The sequence below is a fragment of the Tenrec ecaudatus genome, chromosome 5 (genome assembly GCF_050624435.1).
Source record: "Tenrec ecaudatus isolate mTenEca1 chromosome 5, mTenEca1.hap1, whole genome shotgun sequence".
NCBI classification, from domain to species: domain Eukaryota; kingdom Metazoa; phylum Chordata; class Mammalia; order Afrosoricida; family Tenrecidae; genus Tenrec; species Tenrec ecaudatus.
The window spans coordinates 180,828,241-180,842,519 of NC_134534.1; the positions used below are offsets into that span (position 1 = coordinate 180,828,241).

General features: G+C 44.7%; 1 protein-coding gene and 1 pseudogene across 1 annotated transcript in view; one reads left to right on the forward strand and one right to left on the reverse strand.

Annotated features, from left to right (window-relative positions):
• Positions 1-523: 523 nt before the first annotated feature.
• Positions 524-2,176, reverse strand: LOC142449043 (neuroepithelial cell-transforming gene 1 protein pseudogene; annotated as a pseudogene).
• A 793-nt stretch (positions 2,177-2,969) lies between these two features.
• Positions 2,970-14,279, forward strand: part of MPP7 (MAGUK p55 scaffold protein 7) — a 143,102-nt gene continuing 131,792 nt past the window's right edge. The window contains exon 1 of the mRNA XM_075550913.1: positions 2,970-3,000. Within this exon, the coding sequence (XP_075407028.1) occupies positions 2,970-3,000 (31 nt within the window). The remainder of the gene's footprint in view (positions 3,001-14,279) is intronic.

Below are 14,279 nucleotides of genomic sequence, written 5' to 3' on the forward strand. Positions count from 1 at the left end.
AAATGAATGAAAAATGAGGAATGTGCAGTGAGAAAACAAACTCATAGAAAGCATTCCAGTTGATAAAATTGAAAACCTATAAGGGTTTTATGGTTTGTTTTCCAAGGAAGTTACATCTCAGTATAAATTTTGAAATACTGCAAAATATATATTCCGTGTAAATTTTAGATGCAAGGTTTCTTAGAGAGACGCTGACCAAATTCCAGTATTTGAAAAAAATTCTAATTTTGGTCAAATAGTATAAGTAGCACAATTGATTGGTATTGCAAAGTCGTGATGAACCCAGAATAGGAAAAAAAAAACATTTTATGCATTATTCTTTTGACCAAAGATACCAGGCCTTCATGTGCTAAAGAAACCAAGAAAATTATATTCTTAAAAAACTGTAATTTTAGCTGCCATTAAAAAAAGAACGATAACAAAAACATGGAAAATATTAAATCGGGTGCAAAGTATCCCCTTCAACACTTCCACACTCACATTACAAGAAAAACAAAACCAACAACAAAAACCAACTGTACACATTTATAAATAAACAGCGTCCCCATCAGTGAATGCACAGTTTTCTTTACACCAAAGTCTCTTTCCGTTTGCCACTTAAGTGGGCCCTGTCCCTGGCTTTCCGGAAGCCAGCCTGCGTCCCGTTTGCTTTTGCACTCTTGCTCTCCTCGGCTGTCTGCACCCGACGCCCACATTCGGGAGCGTTCTCATCCACGGCTGCTTGGAGGGCAGTGGACACTGCTGAGGCCCTTCCCTGAGCCTGCCCCGTGGAGGCGGCCAGGCTGTTCTCACACGCTTCACTGAGCTCGGCAAACCCCTGAGCTCCGTGGGGCTGGCGGTCTCCTGGAAGGGGCCACGGCTGCTCGATGCAGTGGAACCACTGCTGCTTGTGGAACACGTCGTTGGCTTGGAGGGCATGAGACTGGCCTGGAGCGGGGTCTTGGAAGTGAACTCGGAAGATATTTTTAGCTTTATCTGAGTTGCTGAAAGCCCCTCGGAAGGACCCGCCCATCCTCACCTCTCCATCCTGCCGGTCTTGCAGCACCAGCTCCTGCACAGGGATCAGCTGCCGGTAAACCTGGTAAGAGTGGCACTCATTCCTCGTAACAGGCCGAGTCACAACCAAGATGTCTTGAAACAGGAAAATGTACAGCTTATGTCCATGTTTATTCTTCAGTGCCCCAATGCAAAGCAATACTTTACTTCACTTCTAGGATCCTTCAGCTTTTCATCGAGATATTCCAGTGTGTCAATGTCATCTGGCGTTCTGATTCACCTTTCTTCAAGTTGATATCAGAGAGAACTCCTTGGATTATCAGTACAGCTTCTCCCAGAAGCTGAACATCAGGGTGGTCTTTGGGAGTATGTCTAAGAATTTCTTTGATCAGTAAAGGGTATTTGACCAGGCGACTTCGAGGAATCTTAGAAGCTCCAGAAATCTAGTTTCCGACTGAAAGGAGACTCAAGACATCGCTGGAGAAAGTCTTGGACTCGCGGATCTTGTTTCTTTTGGTCGAGGAGGGCTTTCTCTGCGAGCTGGTTACTACTGTAGACTTTGTCGGCATTCAAGCCTGGCAACCAGTTCACAAGGACGTGACCAATCTGTTCCACTGTTCCATCGGGCTTGGTTGCTTCTCCTATTCTTGCCAACAAATCTTCATGCAGAGGTATGTAAGCATCCAAATCACCAAATATATGTGTGAGTTCCTCTTCTGACATAATCGGCAGCTTTAACATGGGGTCATGGTAGGCCTTTCTTGCGAGTTTGAGATTCTCAATTAAATCCTGTTCACCTCGGGACATTTCCTATATTGCCTCCTGGTGCTTGATTTCTTTGGTAGTTAAAGACTCCTTCGTGTTGACGTCTAGCATCTCGGACCAGAGGACTCCTTTTGGTGGGTGTTGGGACTGTTGACCTGCTGAATGACTTCTGGGCAGAAGCCGGGGATCTGCTGTCACCACGAAGTATAAATGACTGTATTGTTTGACCAAAGCGCCTGACTGCTCCATTTATTACAGGAGAGATTAAGTTTGCCAAGGATGAGACCCGAGATAGAGATCGGACTCTTTTATTGCTTGACTCCTCTTGTTCTCAGAAGGACTGATTGTTACCATCGAGGACTCGAATGGTCCTTTTAATCGGCAGAAGACCTCCAACCTCATCATACACCACCATGCTTCAGCAGGTGTGCAAGTGACCCACACGGCGCCCGCCCCTGACCCGGCTCGCGACGGCACCCCGGCTTTCCTGCGGAGCGCTCAGCCCCCCCGGTGGCCATCTGCCCCGTCTCCTGTCCGCGCTTCAGCTAACCGCATCTTCACCAATGTTTTTTAGTACTGTCCAGTGTGCAAGTTATTTTTTTTATCTCATTGATACTTTCTTCTTTTAGATCTGGGGTCCACACATTTTTTAAACAGGGGGCCAGTTCACTGTCCCTCAGACCCATTGGAGGGTTGGACTATAGTTTTTAAAAGAACTATGAACAAATCCCTATGCACACTGCAACTATCTTATTTTGAAGTAAAAAAACAAACGGGGCAAAAACACCCGTTGGGCTGGATAAATGTTCTCTGCGGGCTGCATGTGGCCCATGGGCTGCAGGGTCTTGTAAATGCATTCTTTTAAAAACAACAAAAACAAAAAACCCTTTCAGATTGCTCATTGTATGTGTGTAGGAACTCAACTGGTTTTTTATGTTGACCTGTAGATCGCAATCTTGATGAATTACTCTACTAGCTTACAAGCTTTTTAGGGATCTTCTTTTGGGGTTTTCTATATATGCGGCCATGTCTCATACTGTACCGGTTGAGCTAGCCGGGTGTAGAGGGCTACGTGCTAGACTGTAAACTGCCAATGGGTCCATGGGTGCACGATGAGGCTCTCCACCCCCATCACGGTGGACCGTCTTGGAGCCCACCAGGCCTTCCTGCTCTGCCGTGTAGGCTGGATCTGAGTTGGTACCGGCACGATGTCAGCGAGCGAATATGGTTATGTCATCGGTGACAAGGCGTAGTTGCCTTCCCCGTCCTGATCGGTTTCCTGTCATAATTGTACTGGATACCCTTGTTGTTTTTCTCTCCTGATTGCCGAGCGCTGACTTGCGGCACAGTACAGACTAGCCGCGTTGGAAACCCGCATGTGCGTCTTATTTTCCGGTCCCAGTGGGAAACTTGTAGTGTTTCACCTCTGAGGACCTTGTTCTTTTGGGATTTTCATCATTGTCACTTACTTTCCTGAGGAATTTCCCGTCTAGTCCTCATTTTCCAAGTGTTTTATTATGAAAGCGTGTTGGTTTTGCCAAATGCCTTTTCTGTATCAATTGTGATGATCATGGAGTTCTCTGCTTTGGTTCTTTTAATGTGGTTGATTATATTGGTTGCTTTTCTTAGGATGACCCACCCTTGCGTTCCTGGGATAAGCTCCTGTTTGCCATGGTATACATATGATCCCTTTAATATGTGGATGCATTCCATTTTGGATGCCGTTACTATTTTGTTGAGGAATTTTGTATCTCTGTCATAAAATATTGGTCTGCAATTTTCTTTTCTCAAAAAATTTTTTTCTGTTGTGGGTTTTTTTTTTTTGAGTGGGCAGGGTGGTGGTGGGTTATCAGGATAATACTAGCTTCATTGAGTGAGTTAGGAAGTTCTCCCTCTTCTGTTTTTTTAAGAATTTGAAAAGTAATTCCTTTTGAAATGTTCGGTAGAAGTCACTGGTGAACTTTCCAGTGTTGGGAGGTTTCTTATTACTAACAGAATTCTCTTCATTCTTAGTCTATTGAGATGTTCTCTATCTAGTTGGCGGCACAGCAGGTTACGCATTGGGCTGCTAAGCTAACTACAAGGTGAGCAGTTTGAAACCACCAACGGCGGGAAGGGGGAGAGAGAAATGAGGCTTCCCGCTCCTGTAGAGAGTTACATACAGTCTTGAAAACCCAGTGGCAGGCAGTTCTACTCTGTGCTTTCAGACCGCCAAGTCGGAATCGACTCCGTGACTGAGTTTGGAGTTGAGTCCCCCGGGATAACAGGTCTAAAGTAGGTGAGACAAATTCTTGCCAGCCTCGCTTCTAAGGAGCATAATTTAGGTGTTTTCTTTGTGATCACAGTGGGATTACATTTAACATTCTAAGTCTATAAGAACCGTGCTGAAATAGATACTGTCTCCAATAACGTGTACAAACTCTACACCCATACTGCTCCTCCCTTCTCCATTATATCATTGTTATCACAAAGTACAGCTTTATACATGAAATTTTAAAATGCAGTTTTCACTTTGAATCATGTAGGGCATAGGAACCAAGGCTGCAAAGCCCAATCTCACAACACTAGGTCTCATACTTACTTGTTAAATGCATTTTCCACAGCTCCCTCCTCTTTCCTGGATACAGATGTATGTCCTTTCTTTCCCAGCGGAAGAATTCTTTTTAGTATTTCCTTTAGGGAAGAACTTGTGGTCATAGTTTCCTTAACTTCTTCTGTTTATCAGAAATCTTAATTCTGTCCTAATTTTAAATTTCATTATTATTTTTAATTTTAAGAATTTTATTGAGGGCTCTTACAGCTCTTGTAACAACCCATACATCAATTATATCAAGCACATTTGTACATATGTTGCTATTATTTTTCTAGACATTTGTATTCTATGGAGCCCTTGGTATCAGCTCCTCTTGTTTCCCTTTCTCCCTCACTGCCCTAATTTTTAAAGGATAATTTTTTCCTTGACAATACAGTTCTAAGTTTGTAGTTCTTTTCTTTCAGTGCTTCAAGTATACTATCACACTGCCTTTCAGGCTTCAAGGTTTTAAAGGATTTCTTGTATGTAATTTGCTTCAGCCCCTACCGATCCCCCGCTTCTCTCTTTAGCCTTAGTTTTGGAGCGTTTGCTTATATTCTGCCTCAGTGTGCATCTTCTTGGCTTTATCATACTTTGAGTTTGCTGAGCTCTCTGGAAAAATAATTTCGATAATTTCAAATTTGATAATTTCAGTGGCAACGTATTTAGTTTCACAGGTTCTTTCTTCTGTCCTGAACGTGGTCGCTGGAGCACTCTGATCCCCACAAACCGCAGTTGGACCTAGCTCTCAGACTTACTGCGGAGGAGTCCGTTGTGACTCAGAGTCCCCAAAGCACCGAGTAGAACTGCCCCTTTGGGTTCCCAAGACTAAATCTTTACAGACACAGCCCCATCTTTCTCCCTTGGGACGGCTGGGGGTTTGAACTGCTGACCTGGTGGGTTAGCAACCAGGATATAATCCCATTTAGGAAAAGGATTGTCTCTGTCCTGGCAATGAAGCCATGGAAAGGTAAAGTGTGTCCTAAACTCAACTGCGCCTTGAGATAGGAAAAGGGCAGGTTAGACGTGGGAGGACGGCTAAGGGAAGAAAGGTAGGTGCTGAACCTAGCCGCCACAGGGCCGGTGACAGGCCTCTCGGCCGGCCGTGCTGCGGGGAGCCTTCCCCGCGGCCTCGTAAACGGTAAATGGTGGGGAAATGGATCTTTTATTCTTCAAAGCCGCCCACTTTAAGTGTTTCCCTTGTAGTCGGCATTAGCAAACCAAGGCATCCTAAAGAATCTCCTTTTTGTTACTGTATCCCACTTTATTAATTCTACTTGGTTCGCTCCACCTCTCCCCGCTTTTAAATTGTTTTGTTTTCTTTTAAAAACAACAACAGTAAGCTATTGAAAAGTGGTCATTTTTCTAATTTCCTTTAGGTCTTTGAGTGTTCCATTTATGTTTAAAGTATTGTCCGTGATCTGCATGGGTTCTAACACTTCATTAAAATATATTTTTTAAACATTTGCTTTCTACTTGGGCCCTTAATATCGGCTGCTCATTTTCCCCCTCCCTTCCCACTCCCCCTTCCTCATGAACCCTTCATCATTCATAAATTATTACTATTTTGTCATATATTGCACTGTCCAACGTCTCCCCCACCCTCTTCTCTGCTGTCCCTCCCCCAGGGAGGAGGTTGTATGTAGATTCTTGTAATCTGTTCCCCCTTTCCACCCCACCTTCTCTCAACCCTCCAGACATCGCCACTCTCACTACTGGTCCTGAAGGAGTCATCTGTCCTGGATTCCCTGTGTTTCCAGTTCCTATCTGTACCAGTGTACAGCCTCTGGTCTAGCCAGATTTGTAAGGTAGAATTGGGATCATGATAGTGGGGGCGGGGGGAGGAAGTATTTAAGAACGAGAGGAAAGTTATATGTTTCATCGTTGCTACCCTGCACCCTGACTGGCTTGTCTCCTCCCCGCAACCCTTCAGTAAGGGGGTGTCCGGTTGGCTACCGATGGGCTTTGCGTGTGACTTCACTTTGTTCTTTGGCCTGAACCACCCTTTCTAGTCTCTATGATGGTTTTCGGTTGTTGTTGAAATCGGGCATTCCGATATTTTCAATGTCAGCTCTGAGACTCGGAGTCTCTCCCTCCTCGAGGGCTGGTAAACTTTGTCAGTTGTTGAAGGCTGTGACATCTCATCTGCTTATGTGGACCATGAGCCCTCAGTTCCCCGAGCCTGTGCCTGGCTAGTGCTTTGAAAAACAGTTCCTTGTGCTTACAGAGCATGGAGGAACCCGGTCTTGTAACTTGGCACAGCAGTGCGGTCTCCCCTGGGGTCTGCCTTCAGTACTGAGGCTTGATGGGATCAGCCCAGAGGGAAAGGTATTTTCTGTGGGTGCACTTTGCCCTGGTGGTTTCCTCGGATCCTGTGTGTACACTGTGCTGTTTCAAATCACTACTCTCTGAAAGGCATTCTCATTTCTGTTGCTCCTTTAACTTTCATGCATTGATTCTCTGCTCCTGTCACGCTATTCCCACGTGGGTCAGGAAAGTCGCAGCCTTCATGCTTCACGACCTCTTCCCCTCCACAACCTGCCCTGAGGCCAGAGGCAGGCAAAACGGAGGGGAGTGCTCCGCTCCGACCTGCAGGCGGCCCCAGACCCACCTGGACAGAAACATATAATAACCTTCTAGCAAAGGGTGCTCTGCCCCCATGCGCACGGTGCTGCCACTGAGCCGGGGACGGAAGGGGTGCAGGTGGCCTACCATTGCCAATGCTGCCCTTCCGTGTACTGAGCATCTGCTTGGTGGCGCTCTCCCTCCGGTTGCTCTTCAGACTTGAGTCCCTTGATTTGGGGTGGTTTTCTTTGGCGCCCCTGTCAGGGGTGGGCGTGTGGAATGCTTTTCTGGGAAGTCCACTTGACTAGCCCTTTCCAAGCTGCGACATTCTGGAAAAATTGCCCCTGTAAGTATTTGGAAAGGAACCTTCTTCTATCAAATGTCTCTTAGATGGGATTTTTATAACCCTTTGGATGTGATCAGATGATTAGAGATAGTCTTTCAGGATCCAGTAGATTCCTTTTGTTTAAAATCATAACCCAGGCGGTTTATCACTCCTAGTTGGATAATTTCTCATTTCTCAGTGGATTTTCAATGCCATTTTATACTTAATTCTTTATGTGTACTGGGTCTGTTTCTGCATAATCTAGGCAGATTTCACGGGACAGTTGTTTTTCCTTCCAGAATTACCCGGGATGGTTGTGGACTTTGTTGCAAACAAAATTTTGGTTGGATTAGGGAGGACTAAGAGTCAAAAGACTTGGGGGACATGTAGCTTGGCTGTTTGTATACTATTTGTGACATATCTATTTATTTTTTTAGATTAAAATAAATTCATGTTACAGCTGAGACCACTCTTTGTTAAAAACGTATGTGCAAAAATACCACAGTCATTAAATTGGGCAAGCTCGCTGCCATCCAGTGAGCTCCTAGGGGCGGGGGTGGGGTGATAAGAGGGTTTCTAACTATTAATAACTAATCTGAGTTTTTATACGTAGTTTTTGATAGCGTGAGGTTTCTTAGGAGTGAACAGATTGGAGCCAATATGAAGGATATTGCATGAAAATGCTTGAAAAGAGTAAGATGTAACTATCTTTTATTTATTTATTTTTTAAAAATCATTTTATTGGGGGCTCATACAACTCTTATCAGAATCCATACATACATCAATTTTGTAAAGTACATTTGTATTTTTGTTACCCTCATCATGATCTGCTGAACTTTTAAAAAATTTCTTTTTCTTTTTAAAAATTTTTTTTACATTTTATTAGGGGCTCATACAACTCTTATCACAATCCATACTTACACATACATCAATTGTGTAAAGCACATCCGTACATTCTTTGCCCTAATCATTTTCAAAGCATTTGCTCTATACTTAAGCCCTTTGCATCAGGTCCTCTTTTTTTTCCCCTCCCTCCCCGCTCCCCCCTCCCTCACGATTGTAGCTATCTTTTAAATGCTTCTTGGAGCCTTTAATCCTTATGAATGAAAGAGGGTACGATAGCCGTGATTACAGACCCTGTTGAGATGGGGTCAACTACGCGCTAGGTATTGTTTGAAATTCTTTCATCAGTGTGTGTGTGTGTGTGTGTGTGTGTGCGTGTGTGCATGTGTGTATGTACAGCCATTGCCATGGTGCCGATTTGGACTTGGAGCCACCCTGCAGGACGGAGCAGAACTGCTCCCTAGGATTTCTGAGATGGTCACTCTCTATGGGAGCAGCCAGCCTCATTTCTCTTCTGCACTGGAACAAAGGGGGCGTAAATTAGGCGGACAGTACTCATCCTTTATCCCCTCTTGATTACTATAACATTCCAGTGAGAAACTGCCTCTGTCTACACTGTATCATTCTGTACGACCAATAGGGTGCCTTTTTCTTACTGTGTTTCTTTTGCTATTATTCCCCTTTCTGACTCAGATAGCACCCGTCAAGTCATTTATCACTTAATCTACCCAGCCTTGGCCTTGGTAAGAAGGTGCGTTTAAGATTTTAGGATGTTGTGCTTTACTGGAAATTGAAGTTCTGGCAGACTGTTCATCTAGCTCTCACCACATGATTTAGTAGGCTGAACTTTTAAATATGCTGTAAATACTGCAGTAAAGTAAAATCATTCCGACAGCAGTGTTAAGTAGCATAAAGCAGATAAAATGCTTTAACTTTTACAGCCAACTGCCCTAGCTCGCAAGTTCGGTGTCTGACGACACGCAGTCATTTTTTGGTTAAAAGGTGGCAGCAGGCCATCCTTCTTGAGTTCTAGAGCAGTTTTCATTTTGTTATGGCTTTAGCTTTGGGTGTGTTTACTGCTAAAGCTAAAATACTTCCTTTGGTGGAGAGACTGCTCTGTGCCGGCCTACAGATTCCTGATGCAGGATTTTCTCAATAGTGAAAACCTTTTCCAAGCTTAAGAGAAGACTTCTGAATGTGAAAAGTTATATCCTGGCATATGTTCTGACTCTGGTGGCTAGCTCTAACTTCACAGACTTAACGGTGATTGCACACACCCTTATTAAGCAAATTCGTAATGCTACAGTTATCAAAATGGTTTTGGGCATGTTACTAAAGCTCTGCTTGTGCAATTCCTAAATGCATCATGCGAAGTTCAGGCATGGTATTAGGACAAGTGTGCCTCCATCGTGGATTTTACTGAAGTATTTTGTACTTTGGGAAATAAAATAGATTTTAAATGAGAAAAATTGAGACCTGTTATGAATGGCACCGAATAGTGCTGATTATTTTACCTTTGACAAAGTGGAAAATTTAAAGCTTGGTGTATCCCATTTTAATAATATAATAAAATTTTATCGTGTTGTTCTGGGCATAGATATATGTTCTCTAGTGTTTATTAGCCCTTGGTTATAGTAAAACATTTTGGTCCCTTGCCTGACTATACCATACCAAATGCAAGTAACCCAAACGAAAGGTAAAAAAGAAGCATCATTTGTTCCTTTTTCTCAGTTCTCTTTCTATACGATTTGCAAACATCCCACGTTGCCCATGCTGTCTAATGTAATTGACCACAGGAACATCTTTTTTCTCATTTAACATAGGTTTATAGCTTCCCCAGGCTTGTGCTCATCAAGGAGCTCCGAGGGCTATGACAAGAATGGTGATATTAAATTTCCCTAGACTCACAGTAAATGTTTCCACTCTGATGTCAGGAATGCTGAGCATCTGGAATCTGCAGGCAGAGCGGATTGTTCACGGCGGGAGCACTTTCATCAGATTCTGAGCCGTTTCTTCTCGGAGGAACCCCTGTTTTCTGTAGAATAGTCTGTTTTTACAGAAGCAGTCTGGAACTGGAAAAGTTTCCTCTTGTCTGTATGCTTCTGACCTTTGGAGTGCTTCACGTTTCAGAGATGTTACTGTTTGGGGACTCGTACCACAGTGCAGTGTTAGTTTTATCCCCTTTGTTTTCATAATAATTAGTTACAGTTGTCTTGATGTAATGATAAAAAAAATCTAAAGCAGTTCCTAGTTATTGATCAACTTGGAAGAAGCGAGTTTAGTGTTGTTATTGAGTTCTAGTTCAACGGCATGTGTGCAGAATAGAACTGCTTGGTGGCGTTTTCAAAGTCGTGACCTGTCACTGTGACCCACACTGTCAGGAGTGGCTTTGAACTGCCAGTCTTTCAGCCCATAGTTCAGCACTTCACCTGCGGTGCCACCTGGGACGCCTATACTTTATGTAGGTGAACCTCTGATTGTATTTTGTTATCTTTTCCTTTGAATTTTTGGGATCTCTACAATACGCATGCTGAAGTCCCAATTTTATGGCATGGGTGTATTCCCAAATTGCCTGTGAGGCTGGAGGGAAGGAATAGGTGAAATTCTTTGTTAGCATAGCTAAAATTATTCACTACTCAGGAATTGAGACTCTGACTAAGCCTAGATTATGCTTGGTATTTAAAAATAAATATATTGGCACTTGGTATTGGTATAATACACTTTTACGATATATATTTTCGTAAAAGACATTTCACTTTAATAGACTGCTGGACTGTGTTGGTGGTTTTAATTTTGCTTACCGTGTATACTCATGTATAATCTGAATTTTTCAGCACTTGGTTGTTATTCGGGTTGGCTTATACTCGAGTATATGCGATAGTTCCTGGTGTTTGGAGGAAGTGTCCACTGACATTAGGTCACAGTAGTGCAGCCGGCGAGATCATCACCTCCTCTGTGGGCTGTTTTCTTTCATTAGAAAGCTCTGTGTTGTCTTTCTGATGTCTGAATGTTCTGTGGAGTCTTGCTGTTAGGCGCCGTGGAATTGATTCTGACTCATGGTGGACCCTGTGTCCAATGGAACCGAAACGGTTCTGTGCCATCCTCACCCCTGTGATGTTTGAGTTCATTGTTGGATACTCAGTGTGTGTTTCAGTGAATGGAAAATGAATGGAAAATGGAAGCATTCTCCTCCTCAGTTGGGTATTAGTCCATCAGTCTGTCTCGTCTGTCTCAGCTGATGTTCCATCACCCACTAGCCTAACACGGAACAGATGGCGCCCCCAAACCTTCTGCGCACCACTTGGTCATAGGCGTGCACACACACGTGGCTTTCCAGTTGTGTGACTAGTCTGTGTCATGCTGACTCTTTGGTCCAAAGATGGATTTTTCTGGTATTAAATCACATGGTTCCATATTGTAGCATTCCCTACACATACACACACACACACACACACACACACACACACAATCACATGGTTCCATATTGTAGCATTCCCTCCCAACACACACACACACACAAAAAATCACATGGTTCCATATTGTAGCATTCCCTCCCAACACACACACACACACACACACACACACACCATGCTTCAACACACACACACACACACACACACACACACACACACACACACACACCATGCTTCCCAGGTTCCCCCTTTCTTATGGTGACACCTCAGTGAAACCAGAGACCCACCTCTCTGTCATGCTGCCTTAATTGCTCTCTGCTCAGCACAGTAGTCTGACCCTCCGCCAACCTCTCATGCACACACCGCCTTTCCTACACCTTCCCGTCCATGCCGACTCGTAGTGAGCTGCCCCTGCCCATTTCCAAGACTTTCAGTCTTTTATAGGAGTAGACAGCCTCCTCTTTCTCCCGAGAGGCAGCAGGTGGGTTTAAATGGTTGACCTTGTGGTTAGCACCTAGTGCTTGGCCACTTCATGACCCGGCTTCTTTAAATTGCATCACACACGATTGTGTTCATCTAGGCTGCCAGTCTGCATCTGCAGCTCAGGATCCTCTTCACTGTGATTTAGGAGAACCATGGTCACAGTGCACAAAGGACCGAGGGCAGTGGGGCGGGTTCCTGACCTCTATGCATCCCCAGGGGAAAAAGAATCAAGATCAACATCAAGTCTGGGACACAGAGGTCCAACATGCCTTCCATCCCAACCTTCTTACCAGTTCTGACCCTCCCCTCCCCCACCCCTTTCTTCCCAGGGCGCTCTTCTGCACTGCTGATTGGATAATTTCTTGCAATGATCATGGAAAACGCACTGACCCCACTCATCACTGTGACTCTGGGCTTATTTAGGGAAATAACAGGATCGGGGTCAGGAATCATTTGGAATACGGCTCCTTGGTTAGGACAGCTCTTTGGTTGTCCCCACACATACGCCTCTCCCTTAGCCCCCGGGCATCTCAGGCACATGTCACAACACTCTGGAGTGCCTCTGGTCAGTCCCCAGGGACACACCATTCTGCCAGGAGGCCTCCTGCCCAGAGCCACTCTGTTCTCTTGCTCAGTGGACAGGGAATCCCACTGTGCCGTCTTGTGCTGGACTCGTGGTTCTGCGGCTACCATGTGTCTGCCGCTGTTTCTTGCCACCCCACACTACCTCTAATGTGACAGCTCTGTCTCTTGCGTCTAGGACAGCGGTTCTTAACCTTTGGGTTGTGACCCACAGGGGTCACCCAGTTCATCACAGTCGCAAAATGACAGTGATGAAATAGCAACGGAAATAATTTTATGGCTGGGGGTCACCACCACATGAGGAACTGTTTGAAAGGGTCGTGGCATGAGCAAGGCTGAGAACCACTGGGCTAGGAGGTTCTCACCGCAAGAACCCTGGGTCCAAAGGCTGCACTCTGCTCCTGGCTCTTCAATCCTGGTGGTAGTGAGGCGCCCGCCTGACCACTTCCAAGATGGCGCTATCGGGATAGACAACGATTTATCGCCTCCTTGGGTTTACTTGCAAGCTTCCGCTCTGTGGGGTGTCCTGTGCCTGGCTTGCATTGTCCCGTGCTCTCGAATTCCCCGGGCGGGTCCCGAGGAACTCATTCACGCAGTCCCACCGGGCATTTGGTGAGAGTTACAAAACCCCGGTGAGAAAGGTCATGTAACAGTGATCCGTCACATTGCACGTACTTTGTCTCCTTACTTCTCTCAAGGGGTTTCCACCCTCACACAAGCAATCGGGCAAGTTAGAGATGTTTATTTTTCCCTTAGCCTAGAATTGCTTTTGATGTAATCCAGGTGTTCTGTCCGTCTTACAGTCTTGAAGAGGGAAAGATGTTTGTTTGTTTGACATGTTTAGCAACTCTGGTAATCCGCTAGTGTTTTCACAGAGCATTTTCACTTTATTCTCATCTGCCTGGGAAGCAAATCTATTTCCCGAGTTATTTTTTCCTCTCTCCATTACATCCTGATTTTCCCCTTCCCCATCTTAATGACTCAGAGGTGGTTCTTATAACAAAGATCCATTTTAGTAAAGTCTCAATGGTAAATCCCTTTAACGTATTTTTGGAAAAAGTTATTGATGTCATTTTTCCCCGACTTCAGAGTATGGTGTCAATTTTTTTTAAGCTGCTCTGTGTTCTCAGTGAAGTGTCCTTATAAGTTGAAGAGTCTAGAATGATTTTTTATTCTTCTACAACTAATAAATAATACATTTCAAGTCAAAGAGGAAACTCAAAATCAAAATAATTTGATGGCTTAAACTGCCAACAGACATCCTTGACAGTTCTCTGATAAATGTTAGTCATACTTACAAGTCTGCATGAACAAATACTCAGAAGGTTCAAAAGCAAGATGTGACTTCAGAATAATTACACCTCTTGAAAATGTAATTGCTTGCTGTTTCCCACAATCTCGGAACACAGCCAGGAATCCCAAAGCTTTCATTTAGCCAATCGAATGAGGAGAACACGGTTTACAAGGACAAAGTTGATCCTGTATCTGTTTGAATCGTGCCCGTCTTTTAAGTCAAGAGCTAGAAGCTCAGAGCTGCAGAGGGATGGGCCATTGAAGGGAGGTCGGTGGCAGTGAGGATTGCTCTCCGTATGACAAGCGCCTCTTGAGCCTCTTCACACTCATCACCTGCGCGTACAGGACAGAGCGCAGTTGCTCACGAGGTTCCCACGGCCAGCATCGGTACAGGGCCACATCCCCAGGGCTTTCCTCTCACCGAGTGAGTGGTGGGTTCAAA